This window comes from Chiloscyllium punctatum, chromosome 26, assembly GCF_047496795.1.
Source record: "Chiloscyllium punctatum isolate Juve2018m chromosome 26, sChiPun1.3, whole genome shotgun sequence".
In the NCBI taxonomy this organism is placed as follows: domain Eukaryota; kingdom Metazoa; phylum Chordata; class Chondrichthyes; order Orectolobiformes; family Hemiscylliidae; genus Chiloscyllium; species Chiloscyllium punctatum.
Window position 1 is genome coordinate 57,172,997 of NC_092764.1, and position 16,612 is coordinate 57,189,608.

Genomic DNA, 16,612 nt, shown 5'->3' on the forward strand with positions numbered 1-16,612 from the left:
GATTTAGGAGATATTTGTGACCTTTTTAAAGTAATGCACATAAGATAGTTCTGATCATAAAACAGCTGTGTTGTGGTGAAGTTTATTGCATGGAATTTGAATATAGCTTTGAATGTTGTGTAGCTTATTGGAAGTAAAAGCTGTAACAGCTGAAATCTTTGATGCCAAATTCTGAGTTAAAAGACAAATTGAAATTGGACATAAAAGGAGGATATTGAAAGGATGAATTCTTCAGAAGATTATCCAAAATTGAAAGGAAACTAAAATTGGGATGTCACACCTAGAACTAACTAAGATACAATCAGAAATCAAAAGGCTGGAATTAAGGGAGAGAAAAGCGGATAATAGAAAATGAGATCTCCTACTTCTCCGTCCAGCATAAACTCTGTGTACCTAGCTATCTCAGTAGTATGGTGGTATGCCTCTAAAAGCTTTAAAAAATCTTGCCATTCACAACTTTCTTTAAAAAATAATTGCTGTCACTATAAATCCAGAAAGTGTTGATCGATTGGACCTTCAATGTATCAATAGCAGAAAATGTAAGAACATCTAAGTCAATGTTGAGAGCTCTCAGGGATCTCCTCCCATTGTATACCACTGTACTACCTCCTCTGCTGGATCTTACACTTGTGGAACAGATCATACCCAGGGTTGGTGATGGTGATGAAAGGGATATGGTTTGGAAAGTCTGATTTTGTGAGTATGACTTTGTTAGACTGTTGTTTGATTAGTTTGTTTGACAGCTCCCTCAATTATGGCAAAAGCTCCTAGATGTAAGGACTTTGCAGCGTTGATGACATTTGGTATGCTGTTGTTATTTCTGGTGCATAGGCTGATGCTGATTAATCAATACAATTTCTTTTTTTTTGACTTTGTTACAGTTCAATTCAATTGAGCAGCTTGTTTGGCTATGTTAGAGTATTTAAGGAGTCAACCACATTGCTGTGGAATCTCATATAGGCCAAAACAGTTATGTAGAGAGCACTTCCTTTCCTAAGAAACATGGAAAATCTACAAGCCAATTCACCTGAATTTTATGTTGCCAATGCCATAATATGGGATGGTGTGGATAGGAGTGGGAAGGCTGTTCTTTTTACCAAATCTGGTTAAAATGCAGGAAGAAAGAGGGGAACATTTTTTTAGGGGTGCCATGTACACAACAGGGTCATCCCCCTGCCTCCCAAGATGCTACCTCTGTCTGCTTTGTCACTTCCTGCTTGGCAAATAAAACCACTGCTTAACATCCACCCACACAAGCTCCCTGATCCCTCCCCATTCATTACTCCAAACATAACTGTCAGGGATCCATATCTTCATTCTGGGACCTTAATGTAGTCTCAGAAGCTCTTAGTATTGAGTTTGATTCTGCTGCAATTAATTGGCTGGTATCTTTGGAAGGTGAGATTTCCACTGAGGGGCAGGAACCAGACTTTCAAATACTTAAGACCACCAGCAACATGATGTTGCTGTGGGGCAGCCTTATTTAATGTGACTGGAATCCAACACACTAAATTTCAGACCACAGTTTGTTGGTCAGTGCTGATAATACCCAACTTAAATTCTCATACTTGCACAAACCTACTTTTGTATTGTCAAAATGTTCTCTTATTGAACATCATCTTTTGATCTCAATGATAAAATAAACCGGGCTGAAATAGTGCTAGTTAGAGGTTAATAGGTATGTGTACGAAGATTGCTTTTAATCTTATTCACATCCAATATTGCTTTTTGGAATGTAGCAACATAATGTCACTTTTTATCATGCTTTATCATGTTATTTTTATTTATTCTTCTCCTTGTAACACCTGATGTGCCAATTTTTATGTAAAAGGCATTGTGTAAATATACATTATATAATAAAACTTACATCTAAGGTTATTAAGTTTGTTTTCACTGAATCGGAATGAATTATGAAAGTATTTAAAATTTAATGTTGCAGCAAATTTCCTTCAGACGGGAAAACTTCTTGTGCCTGACAAATTTTCAGAAATAGATGTTCTTGTGACTGAGATGGAGATGCTTCAAATTCCAGAGCTCATCAAAGCTGTGAAAACGTATAGGTCAGATATAGGTAAGTCAACAATAGTCAATAGTCAATGGGTAAAATGGAACCAAAGGAATAGTTATTAATAGTCAGGAAGTAAGGACATAAGAAAGAGTAAGCAACAGCAATCCAGTATTGGCAATGCTGTGATGTTATAGTATTCCCTGTTACACTAATATTAAAGAACCATAACCACAGTGGCTGTAGTTCATATTGATTTTTGTGTGTTAACCCAAATAAAATTGTTCATTGTTGTAAAGCTAGTGGATGAGGGAAGCCAAAATAATTTTCAAATTACACTTTCAGTGGATAATGCTACTTTTGTAAATAATGTCTTGTATAGCATCAAACACTAGTGTTCATTAAAAAGATTTCCAATTATATTGTGCCTTTTGCAATCTCGGGACATTCCAAGACACTTCACATGAAGTATTTAGAAGCATAGTTATTGTAATAATATAAGAATCATTGCAGTCTAATGGTTGCTGAGAATTTTGGAAATCAGGAAAGGCAAGATTGTATATATATATTTTTTAAAAATGCTGAAGTAGATTTTGAACTTGCTAAAAAGCATTTAAAAGTCAAAATATGGTAATAAAACTTGTGTGTTGATCTACTGTAGTATTTTATGCATGGGTGGAAAGTCAAAAATCTACCTAACATTTTGTATGGCCACTTGGAAGTCATTGGTTATGTGAATTAATTTTCACCTCTGTTTTGTTATAGGTGGTAGCTCCAAAGATGTCTCTATCCCTGTCAGTTCTGTACGTCATTCTGAAGGGGATTGTAACAATTTGTGTGAAATAACAGATAAACCGTTATATGTCCTTGTCCTGGAATTGTTAGTGAAGTACCCAGATTCAGCACTAGGACAGCTTTCCATTGAGAGCAGCCTTGATGGGATGAAGCTATATATTTTTGGCAATGGAGTTCTTTTTAAACATGTCAGGTGCTTATATTAGGTTTATTGTTCATTACATTTCATTCTAATTCCTGGCAGAAGCAAAATGGATTTACTGTCTAAAATCACGTTTGCACAATATTGTCCCATGGAAAAATTATTTTTTTATAAAATTGTAAAACTAAGACCTTTTTCAATTAAAATTAATTGGCTATACAGTATCTGTTCATTCATTAAGTGCATATGCTTTCCTTTAGGTCCAAAATATTTTGAAATTTGTGTGTGTGTGTGTGTGTACGTACATGCATACGAGAGAGAGAGAGAGAGTTTGTGTATACACAGAGGGATTTTAGAATTGGGTTAAAATTTTAACTAGTGGAGTTATACATTAGCAGTTCATAATTGTTTACCTGGAGTTAGAATCCATTTATATGTAATAAATAATCATTCTTGTTGAGTGCAGAAAACAGTTCTGTACTCCTGTTAACCTTAATCATTCAGACAGATAAATTGGGGATTTCTGCACAGTTGGATAAGATTTTTAATTTCTATGATGACTCTGGGAATGTTGGGCTTGACTTCCAACATGCTATCCCAGTCAGATATAGCATCTAAGGCTGAAAGAAATTGAGAGTTAAAGCCACTTTAAGCCATCTTATTCTCGGTGCCATTTTACTGGAAGCAAGCTTATTTGGCAGGTGGAAAGAACCAATTCACTTAAAAACAAATTTTGTAATGCTTGGAAGCATATTTCAATTGCTTAGTGCTCAGACCTTTGGCCTAATGAGTATTGTATGATGATTTTTGCAGTGCATATACAGATTTCTCGTACAAACCATGTCAGATTTACTTTGAGGGTGAGGATGTTTGCTCGAAATATGGGCATTTAACAAATTGTTGGATGTAACCAGTGCCATTTTGGAGCTATACCCTCCGGCTGGCACCATGTCTTAAACGTGAGCAGTTGAACATAAGAAATAACACCCTCTCTTGACCAATGCTATTTAAAAGAATCATTATCTTCCTGCAAGCTACTTGCTCTTTGATTTTTTTTTTTGATTGCCTTTTCTTGTGATTGTAGATGAGTTTGGTGGTGACATCATTTTATTAGTTCCCCAACTTGAATAGCCTGCTGTAACTTAGTGCTGTGGTCAGTTTGCTTTTCTTCTTTGCAGTCCCTACTTTTATTCCCAGGTTGCATGAACATTGAAGCTGTTGGATAATTGCATAAGTTGTGTTTCTTCCAAGGCTAACTTCTGGATCTAGTTGCTTGCCTCACTTGTAATCAGACCCTCCTGCACCTGATCACAGATCAGTCTAAATATATAAGTAAAATTCTAACAGCAACTTTAGATTTTAGAAACAAATCTATTAGAATTCCATTATTCACTGAATTTCCTAATTTGAGCTTGACTTCATGTTACCTAATGGAGGAGATTGAGAGTACATATATTCCAAGTGAGCTGATTACAGCATCTGTCTTGCCAGAGAGAAGTAGGTGGAGTGAGTGTGCAGTTTTTCATGAATTGTAGGCATTCTTGGAAAACAGCATACTGTTGACTGCATGCACATAACTCTGCAGTTGTCATAGAACAACCGAGATGTATCATAATTGAAAGTAATTCCATTCCTTCAGTGTCCATCTGGTGTGCTATCTCTCATACCATTTAATACAGTCGAGTGAGCAGTATCCTGGCAATAGTCACGAATTCTTTATTCTTCATTCTGCATGAGTCCATTGTACCAAATGCACTTGAGCTATTACAAACATACATATTGGAAGCATGCTTACAAAGAAAGCCATGCTGCCACATGAAATGCGATAAACCAGAACACTAGAATGCTGAAATTCTTCTGTTTGTTGGTTTACTGTCTGACAAGATCTATGCTGGCCTTCACAATTTTGCCATCATGATCACTTAAGTGTTTGCCTCCGTATGGACTTAACTCAGGAAAAGAAGGAATTGGGGAAGCAAGCAACACAGCCATTGCTGGCTGGGATGTTCATGACTAACTCGACTGATGTCTGTAAATGCACCATCAATTTGCCATTTGTCAGCCATCTCACATTAATAACTACCTTCTCTTTGTTTATAGGCTGTCACAACATCCACTTATCCACAGAGCAAGGTTAAAAACCAAATCTCCAATATTCTAAAATAAATTTCAAAACCAAATCATGCATTGTTTACAGATGGCAATCACCCTTTTTATTGCTGATTTTCCTTTGCATGCCCTTGTAATTGCAGCATGATTGTGGAAGGTTTTTGATTTTCAGTAGGTACACTGAAAATTGCTTTGTAGAAGGCTTTGAGCAGCGCCTGACCCTAGAAGGCATAGCTTCAAACTGCACCATCTTAGCACGAATGGCAACGGTCAAGGCTTGTTGGTCAAATTGGCGGTGATGGGAAGATAGAGGCAGACATGCCCAGTTGATCTTGCAAAGTCGATCTTCGATGACGATGTGAGCGTGTATCAAAATTGGAAGGCCTGTCCCAAAGAATAGTCAATCTACAACCTAATATTGGCAGATGTTCTGATTTCAGCAAGTATAATAATATCTGACTCTATCACCACCATTTCTGCCAGTGTGCTATCCCATTTTTCAACCAAACCCACCAGGAGTGGCAACAAAGTGGTATATAGTTCAGAGGGAGTGGTCCTAAGAGTTCTTAACATTGAGTTTTAATCTCACAAAGTCTCATGACAAGGGCAAAAAAACCTTCTGCAACTGCCACCCTCCCTCAGTTGCCAAATCAGTGCTTGGGGAAAAAAAACACTTGAGTTTAGCAAAGGCATAGAATGCATTCTTAAATGGGTGACACAATATCCTTCATGAAGAATTATTTGATAGCGTCACTACTGACCAAACTGGCTGAGTCCTAATGGATATAATTGCCAGACTGGGACTACAGCAAGTGGTGAGAGAACTAGTAAGAGGGAAAACTTATCTAAACTCGTTCCCACCATTTTACCTGATGAAGATGTATCAGTCCATGACAGTATGAATAAGAGTGTCCACTGCATAGTCTACGGAGCAGCAGTCATATCTTCTTGGTCAGGACACACTTCAATATATGTGACACTACTATCAAATTAAATAGATGAGATTAAGAACAGATCTAGCACCTTAAAGCTGAGTATCCATTAGGTACTGCTGGACATTAGCAGAAGCACTGTTGTATCCAACCACAGTCTGTAACCTCTGTCAGGCATAGCCCTCAGTCTGCCATTACTGCCAAGCCAGGTGCCCAACCTTGCTTTATTGAGTAGTGTAATAAGGAATGTTAGGAAAAGTACCAGGTATATATGAAAAGTAACTGCAAACCTGGTAAAGTTTATTTGTGATCATCAACAAAATGATGGAAGACATCATCAATAGTACTGTTAAGCAACATTTAATAAGCAATAAATTACTGATGCTGCTCAGCTTGTGTTCTGTCAAGGTCATGGTTATTGAAGGCCTGTAAAAGGGAAGTTGCTGGTGAAGTGATGTCACTGGACTAGTGATCCTGAATGTTATGTGAATATTCTGAGGGTATAAGTTAAAATGCCACTATGACAGATGAATTTGAATTCAATTAAAAACAAACTGGAATAAAAAGCTAGTTTAATAATCATGTAATCACTGTTGATTGTTGTAAAAATCTATTTGGTGCATAAATGTCCTTTAAGAAAAGAAAATCTGCCATCTTTGCTTGATATGACCTACATGTGACACCAGATCCACAAGAATGTAATTCTTAACTGCCCTCTGAATTTTTCTAACAAGCCATTCAATTCAAGGTCAATTAGGGGTGGACATGCTGGCCTACCCAGTGATGCCCACATCCCATGAACAAATTTAAAAATGTCATATGCTACCCAGTGGACATAATTGTAAGAATTCCTCAGTGTAGTCTCAACCATCATTAACTGCTTCATCAATTACCTTTCCTACACCATAAGATTGGAAATAGTTCAGTGATAATTACAGTTTCAATAGTATTGTGAGCCTCGGTAGCAGCAGAATTGTATTCCAACATAATCTGTAACCTCTTGGCATAGCACAATCCCTTCTTCACCATTACCACTAACCCTAGGTAAATAAAGCATGTAGGATGACATGGTAGGAACAAGACCAGACATACCTAGAAATGAGATAGCAACCTAGTCAAAACTACTTCACAGGACTGGCAAACAGCATAAGCAGCAAATGATAGTGCTATATGATTCCACAACCAATGGATCCGATCTAAGCTCAGCAGTCCTGCCACAGCCAGTCCCAAATAGAAAATTAAAATACTCATCATTGAGGAAACATTACAGATATCACCCAGATCCTGTGCAGATCAGCTGCAGGGAGTATTTGCAGACATCTTCAACCTCTCGTTACTATGATCTAAAGTCCCTACCTGCTTCAAGAAGACCACCATCATCCCATTGCCAAAGAAAAATCATGCAGCGTGCCTCAATGACTACCACCCATTGGCTCTGATATCCATAATTATGAAGTGCTTAGAGTGCTTGAATATGGCTCACATCAATTCCAGCCTCCCAGATTGCCTTGAACCCTTTAAATTTGACTATCGGTGCAGTAGGTCCATGGCAGATGCAATCTCACTGGTCCTACACTTATCCCTGGAACATCTGGACAACAAAGATATGAAAAGTCCTCTAGACTTGAAAAGTTACCTTACTGTATCTCTATGGATGCTGCCTGACCCACTGTGATTTCCAGAATTTTTGTTTTCAGTACAGATTCCAGCAACTGCAATAATTTGCTCCTACCTACATGAGGCTCCTACTTATTGACCATAGCTTGCTCTTCAACACCATAATTGCAAACAAACTGATCTCCAAACTCTGAGACCTAGGTCTCTGTTCCCCCCTCTGTAAGTGGATTCTCAACGTTCCTGGCTAATAAACCACGGTCAGTAAGGATAGGCAGTGACAACTCCTCCATGATAATCCTAAACACTGGTGCCCCATAAGGCTGCGTACTCAACCCCTATTATACTCCTTATATACGCACAACTGTGTGGCCAAATTCTATGCCAACTCTGTTTACAAGTTTGCTGACAACACCACAGTTGTTGGTCAGATCTCAAACAATGACGAGACGGAGTCCAGGAAGGACATAGAGTGCTTAACGGCATGGTGTAAAAACAGCAATCTCCCTAACATCAGAAAAATTAGGGAGCTGGTCATTAACTTGAGGAAGTGGAATGAAGGGCACAGTTATATCTGCATCAATGGTGCCAAGGTGGAGGTGATCGGGAGTGTCAGGTTCTTGGGAGTAATGGTCACCAGTAATCTGTCCTGGTCCATCCACATTGACACTACGGTCATGAAAGCACAGCAACACCTTCAATTGCTCAGGAGGCTAAGGAATTTTAGTATGACCACAAAGACTGTTACAAATTCACAACAATCTTCAGCATGACATCTTGATTAGATGATCCACTTTGTTATTCCCCAGAGATCTTCAGCATCACAGATGCTAGTCTTCAATCTTTCAATTCAATTTGTGATATCAAAAATGTATGGAGGCACTGGTTTTAAAAAGGCCATAGGCTCTTACAACTTTCTAGCAATACTCCTGAGGATTTGGACTCCAGATTTTGCTGCACCCCTAGTCGATCTGTTCCAGTAGAGCTGCAACAGTATGGAACTCAACAATGTGGAAAATTGCCTAGGTATATCCTGGACATAAAAAAACAGGTAAAATCCAACCCAGCAATTCATACTTTATTAGTCTATCTTAATCTGTAAAATGACAGAAGGTGTCACCAATTGTGCTATCAAGCTACACTTCCTTCCCAATAACCTGATTGCTGGCACTCATGCATTCCACCAGAGCCATCTGTTTCTGAACTTATTACAACCTTGGTTTAAACATGAAAAGCTGAATTCCAGAGATGAGGTGAGAGTGACTGCCGTTTAACATGAAGGGTACATATGATTGAGTGTGACATCAATGACCCCAACAAAGCCAGGGAATAAGGGGAAAACTCTCCACTGTTTAGGACCATACATGACACAAACAGAATGGCTGTGGGTGTTTGAGGTCAATCATCTCAGATCTAGGGCATCTCTGCAGGAATTCCTCTGTTTAGTGTCCTAGACCAAGCAGTCTTCAGCTGCTTCATCAATAACCTTCTCTGCGCCAGAAGGGGAGGGATGTTAACTGATATCATAATGATCAACACTCATTAAATACTGAAGCAGTCCACATTTGGACTGACAAATGGCAAGTAACAACTGGTGCCATATAAGTGCTAGGGAATGATGATTTTCAACTAGGTGGAAGTGGGTACTACAGATGCTGGAGATTAGAGTCAAAATTATAGTGGTGCTAGAAATGCACAGCAGGCCAGGCAGCATCCGAGGAACAGGAAAAATCTATGTTTCAGGCAAAAGCCCTTCATCACATCATTCCTGATGAAGGGGTTTTGCCTGAAATGTCGATTTTGTTTTTTTTTTCCCCTGCTCCTCGAATGCTGCCTGGCCTGCTGTGCTTTTCCAGCACCACTCTAATCTTGACGATGATCATTTTCAGTCCAGTTCAGTCTGATTTACTCCAACCACATTCTTCTCAATAAATCTGGAAAATTTTATTTCCTTTGGTAATGTTTATGGACAAATGTTCAGACTGACTGTGTAATGAACAGGCACATTGATACATCCCCATAAAGGTACCATTCACCTGTTTATGTTCTTAACACAGTTTTTAATGGCTGCAGCATAATGTGACTTAGCTGTTTTTGATACACACTTTCAGGCATGAATGAAACCACTACTCCAGTGTCCAATGCTACTCTTACTGGTTTGCCATTCAGTAATGGAGTGACCCAGTATTAGTTGGTGTTGCCAGCAATGGCCAGTATTTTTAGTAACAGCTTCTCTTTGGACTGAGATCTGGGCTTTCCTGATGTTCTTTTTGTATCATGAAAATTTTCTTACGACTGTATCATGTATATTTTCTTACAGCTGGTTTTTGTAGTTTTGCTTAATGTTGTTCATATCTCATCTTCAAACACAGCTGTTCAATGTGCCCTTTTTTGTTGAGATTTCTGTGTATAGCTTCTTTATACCAGAATTTGCTGTTCTGTGACTTGTTTTTCCCACACTGCTGGCAGGTTTGAGTCTGCATTGGTACTTGTCTTTCAGTTGCCATATTGTGAACTCTCATGCTCAAACTTAGCTGTTGAGCTTCCTTGCCTGTCAGTTCCATTTGGACTGCTATTTCCAATGCTTCCTTTAAGTCTAGATTCCTTTTCACTGAAGCTTTTTTGGATTACTTCACATCTTAGACCACACACTAGTCAGTCCATGATAGTATCATTTAAGTTGTCTCCAAATTCATAGAATTCTGCTAATTCTTTAAAATTACTATGAATAGGGAGATAATCATGCTGGTTATGTTTATGGAATCTGAACCTTTCAGCCATCAATGGTTTTGGTGAAAAATGGTTTTGTAGGATTTCTACTATTTCTTCTTGAGTTTTGGAACTTGGTTTCTCTGACTGTACCAGACTTCTCAGGAGGTTAAAATTCTTCCTCCCTCTCCCACCAACAATACTCCGGAATGCAGAGATGACTATATTTGCTTCAATTTTACCAGCTTGAACAAAATAGTGGAATTTCTCTGTGTCACAGTTTCAGTTCTCTGTATTTTCAACATACAATCTTATGGCACCAAACTTTTCTGCCATTTTATATATTTTGTAAAAATGGGTGAGGTCTGCATAGCATGATGTACCACGGAAATATTAGCACTACTTCGCCTTTTCCTGGTTAAAACAAGGCACTACTGAGGCTATGCCTTTTGCTCAAAATATTTTCCTCATGTAGGCTGCTCATTATTCAGTGTTCTTTCAGGATGAAGCACTTGGCAAGTTTTTTCTGCACGATTCACCTCTTCCCTGAGATGATTTTTTTTCCTCGTGTACTGTACCCACTTCTCTGCAGCAATAGTGTACTTTGATTTCTTCGGTTTGATTGATGTGCCTCTGAGGACCATGATTCTGTTTGTCAAATCAGTAGATGGACATCATGGATCTCAAACTGGGAAGAGAGAGAGATGGAGTGACAACACTGAACTGCAAAGAGGGAGAGATGGACAGACACTGAACTGGGAATAGAGAAAGGCAGAGTGAGAGCACAGTGAGCAGAGAATAGTGATAGAGAGAGTAACAAAGCTCTGAACTGGGATTAGAGAGAGACAGACAACAAACTGATGAGGGAATATTAAAAATAGAGTGAGGGGGCGGCACGGCTCAGTGGTTAGCACTGCTGCCTCACAGCATCATGATATCACAAGATTGGATTCTTAAAATGACAATATACCATATTTAACCAAATGCACAACATCATGGAATTCACTTTATCTGATGGTCACAAACAAGATAGACTGTTAACATCTTAACCACAGCGTGATCACCGATCCATTATAGATTGAAATCAACAGAATGAGAAACAGGCACTTGCTACAAAGAATATGCTGGATTACACTTGGGCGGGGGAGGTGGTAGTGATGACAAGAAAAACTTCTTGAAACATTTAGATTTACAGTTTTTTAATCAACATTGTTCCAAAAAGTATAGAGTGATTCAGTATGCTATCTTAGATATAGGATATGCTTTATTATTAGCTTGCTCTTAACAATTATGTAGACTGTTTACATTCATCACTTGTGGAGAGTTCAAATTGTGGTGGAGATTTTGACTGAGAAATTTGATTGAACTCAAACTGGTAGTGATCCCAGCACAGTGCCATACATGTGCACCCACGTGCACTGTTACACTTGATAACAGTGGGAGAACAAGGACAAATTAGTTCATTTATTACCATTTGCAGCTGCAGGACCGTCAAAGGAGAGCATCAGGATTGACCAGTTTCAGGACTGGACAAAATTCTTGAGAGAATACAGGGTGGAGGGCAGTTGGGAAAGTGTGTGTAAAGGAACAGAATCAAGAAAACCAATCTCATCATATCTGAAGCAACAAACATGCATTGAACCTGATTCACAGCCCAATTTGAATGCATTCAAATTTCTAACCTAGTTAGAAACCGAAGAAATCAAAGTACACTATTGCTGCAGAGAAGTGGGTACAGTACACGAGGAAAAAAAATCATCTCAGGGAAGAGGTGAATCGTGCAGAAAAAACTTGCCAAGTGCTTCATCCTGAAAGAACACTGAATAATGAGCAGCCTACATGAGGAAACCTCAATTTTAACATTCTACAAGCAACTAATGCAAAGCAGGTTCTGAGAATGGAAGGTTCAAGACTTCATGTTCCTGTAATTTTATTAGCACAAATTAATTGCCCTATATTTTCTCTCTTATACACCAGATATTGTTTTAAACATTAAATGGTTATGTAATATGGCCTATGCAAAAACAAAATGATTAATGATTCATTCATAATCCATTGTGGTTTGGAATGTTATATTTATAAATTTAAATTATTCATTTCTTTTTTATTGCTACTTCTGAAGTTTGTTGTCATTATTTATGTCTTCAGAAGCTGGTTAGGAACATGCCGCCTACCATTGACTGAAGATGTATCTCAGATGTGTGCAGTTTGTGTATTTCTGGATCAACATGACAATCTGTATCAGCCAGTAAAAGATGCCATGCAACTCTACCTGCAAACAAGGAAAAGGGAGACAATCGAATCTAATTTTAAAATAAGTAAGTTGATTTAAAATGCAAGGCTTCTTTCTTTCCATAAGATGTAACATTTTTCCCTTGGCAGGCTATGCTATAATTCAAACATAATACCTATGAAGAAATAAACAGTCAGCACTCAAGGCTCAACTTAAACACTAATGACCACATAATCCATTCAGTAACAATACACCCATTAGCAATAGGGCAGTTGCAAATACATTATAAGGTGTCATAAAAGATATAAAGTAACATACCATTCAGCAGCTGACCGAACTGCTTCAGCTAAGCACTGAATCACTCTTTTTGCAATGGAATTTAAGTCTTTTTTTCTAAAGTGTACCAAATGCATCATTGAGGAGATTAGACTATCCCCCTTAAATCCAAAATTCACCTTAAGTGACAATTGCCCAATGAGGCATCTAATTTTTTATTCAAACTACCATGTTAGAGACCACCTATTTAAACTTTTAAGATAATTTCTAGGATTTGCAGATGTTTGAAAGTAATCATAAAGTGCAACAGCAACTTTCCTTCCTCTGGTCTTTCTCACACTTATTTCAAAATGACAACTAAACAATCTAAGTCCCTTAGGTTACTGAATTGTTATAATTGGCTTGGAAATACATATTGTATCTACCAAAAAATATAAAAATAATATGACTTCTAGTCTCTGCATTTCGAAAGGAGCCACAGTTTGATGTCATCAATGTCAGTTTGTGTCACTGTATTGCAGTTTCAAAACACTTTGGCCCCACTCAAGGCATCTCAAGTATCATATCTGAAAACATAATTGGTCATACTAATCACTATTCTTCGTGTTTCCAATCATCTTGGATTGACTCCTGGCAGAAATGAGCAAAATGTCATTTGTTGCAAGTTTCATGGATGATTCCTCTCTGCGAGGTCCAGTTGGGTTTTCTCATGCTATCATTCCAAACTCACCTCATCAGCTAAATGCAATATACCTTTGGTGCTTTGTGCATCATATTGTCCAACTTGCTGGTGGCAGAAGTACTGCTGATATAACCCAGAATTCCTGTTTCCTGCCATATTTAAAAGATCCTTGTGTGCTATCAGATCTTGCACCACGTACATGTCATGAGCACTTGGAAGGTGCTTGCAGTTTTGCCAAAAGTTTCCAGACCACAAAACATGGCTTGTGCATCTCAGTTGAAAGTGGAATTGATTCCCAATATGGCGTGATATGATCAAGAGTGTTTTGGACCAAGATTCGTAGTTTACTTAATAGGTGTCTTTCTAATGCCATTGCTCTTTCAACGGCCTCCCATTGCAACCGTTTTCTGCTTCATTGTGCACTTATTGTTTGGACCTTGATAGAAGGAAACAGCAGTCGCTCATAAAGTCATAGAGCTGTAGAAGAATAGTGGATTACTATATCCACCAAGGTGATGTAGCTTGCCTCTGATTCGGGGATAGAGTGGGGAGATGAATTTGATAGATGGATTGCATGGGAATGTGGATAGGTTCAAAGCTTTTGGGATTGATGGGGGAGCTACCAAGGAGGATTGTGTATATTTGGGGATCATCAAAGGTAACAGGCTGAGCTTGAGTTTCTCTGCCTGAGAGGCCAATCTTGATAGAATCTCCTACAGCATGGAAATAGGCCATTCGATTCAATTCGTCCATGCTGGCCAGATGTCCTAAATTAATCTCGTCCAATTTGCCAGCATTTGGCTCATATCCCTCTAAACCCTTCCTATTCAGATACCTTTTAAATCTTGTAATTATACCAGCCTCCACCACTTCCTCTGGTAACTCATTGCATACATGCAACATGCTCTGCCCCTTAGGTCCCTTTTAAATCTTTCCCTTCTCACCTTAAACCAATGCCGTCTAGTTTTGGGCTCCCATACCCAGGGAAAAGACCTTGGCTATTCACCCTGTCCCTGTCCTTCATGTTTTTGTAAACCTCTATAAGGTCACCCCTCAGCTTCCAACAATCTAAGGAAAATAGTCCCAGCTAATTCAGCCTCTCCCAATAGCTCAAATCCTCCAACCCAGGCAACATCCTTGTAAATCTTTTTTGAGTCCTTTCAAGTTTCACAACATCCTTCTGATAGGAAGGAGACCAGAATTGCATGCAATATTCCAAAAGTGGCCTAACCAATATCCTGTACAGCTGCAACATGACCTCCCAACTCCAGCACTCAGTACTCTGACAATAAAAGAAAGCATATCAAACACCTTTTTCACTATCCTATCTACTTGCGATTCCACTTTCAAGGGGCTATGAGCTTGCACTCCAAGGTCTCTGTTTAGTTACACTGCCCAGAACCTTACCATTAAATGTATAAGTCCTACCTTGATTTGCTTTCCCAAAATTCAGCACCTCGCATTTATCCAAATCAAACTCCATCTGTCCCTCTTCGGCCCATTGGCCCATTTGATCAAGGTCCTGTTGTACTCTGAGGTAACCTCCTTTGTTGTGACTATGTGATCAATTATGGTGTCATCTGCAAACTTCCGAAGCACATCTCCTATGTCCATATCCAAATAATTTATACAACTGATAAAAAGCAGCACCAAGCCTCGTGGCATGTTGCTGGTCACAGGCTTCCAGTCCGAAAAGCAACCTTCCACCACCACCTTATATCTTCTACTTTCAAGCCAGTTCTGTATCCAAGTGGCTAGTTCTCCCTGTATTCCATGTCATCTAACCTTGCTAACCAGTCTACCATGCAGAACCTGTTGAATGCCTTACTGAAGACTGTATTGATCACACCCACTACTCTGCCTTCATTTCTCTTCATTACTTCTTCAAAAAACTCAATCAAGTTAGTGAGATGCGATTTCCCATGCACGAAGCCATGTTGACTATCCCTAATCAGTGCTTACCTTTCAAAGTACAGGTAAATCCTGTCACTCAGGATTTCATCCAATAAGTTGCCCACCACTGACATCAGGCTCATTGCCCAAGCTCTCCAGCTCCTGTATCCTTCTACACAATAAACACTGATGCAAAGTACTTATTTAGTATCTCCCCCATCTCCTGTGGTTCCACAAAAAGGTGGTGTTGCTGATCTTTAAAGGGCTTTATTCTCTCCTTTGTTACTCTTTTGTCCTTAATGTATTTGTAGAATCCCTTTGGATTCTCCTTAATCCTATTTGCCAAAGCTATCTCATGTCCTATATTTGCCTCCTGATTTCCCTCTTAAGTATACTTCTAATTCCTTTGTACTCTTCTAGGAATATATTTCATCACTGTGTATACCTGACATATGCTTTCTTCTTTACTCTTGACCAAAACCTCAGTTTCTCTAGTCATTCAGCATTCCCTACAACTACCAGCCTTGTCCTTCACCCTAACCGGAACATACTGTCTCTCTGGACTTTCATTATCTCATTTTTGAAGGCGTCCCATTTTCCAGCCATCTTTTTGCCTGCGAATATCCATTCCCAATCAACTTTTAAAAGTCTTGCCTAATACTGTCAAGATTGGCCTCTCAGGCAGAGAGACTCAAGCTCAGCCTGTTACCTTTGGCAAATCCCCAAATATACACATTCCTTTTTGGTAGCTCCCCTATCAACCCCAACAGCTTTGACCCTGTTCACATTCCCATACAAGCCATCTATCAAATTCATCTCCCCACTCTATCTCCTGAATCCGAGGCAAGCTGCATCATCTTGGTGGATATAGTAATCCACTATCCTCCTAACAAAACTAGGGTGTTATTGACTATCAATGATTCCCCTCCCTGGAATGACCTCTTAGCTTTTTTGCTGGATCATCTGCCTTATATTTTGAGTGTCCCCATTCATGATTGTTATCATCTTTGCATCCCAGCATTCTGCTTTTTTTTAGGATTCAATATTGGAATATGCCAATAATTACAGTTGAGTTCCCCAGATCTCCTCAAGTAGTAGTCCCTAATAACTTTCCTTTGACTTTTAGGGTGTAGATCCCAGGGTCGACCATAGCTCCCCTCTATGACATACCTAGCAGGATCTCACCGAATGATCAGATCTTATGTGTTTTCTGACTGATTGG

At 38.9% G+C, this 16,612-nt stretch overlaps 1 protein-coding gene across 1 annotated transcript in view; it reads left to right on the top strand.

Moving 5' to 3' along the window:
* Positions 1-16,612, top strand: part of LOC140453247 (BTB/POZ domain-containing protein KCTD19-like) — a 136,229-nt gene that overhangs the window by 38,245 nt on the left and 81,372 nt on the right. The window contains exons 5-7 of the mRNA XM_072547820.1: positions 1,940-2,071; positions 2,771-2,993; positions 12,455-12,624. Coding sequence (XP_072403921.1) covers positions 1,940-2,071; positions 2,771-2,993; positions 12,455-12,624 — 525 coding nt within the window. The remainder of the gene's footprint in view (positions 1-1,939; positions 2,072-2,770; positions 2,994-12,454; positions 12,625-16,612) is intronic.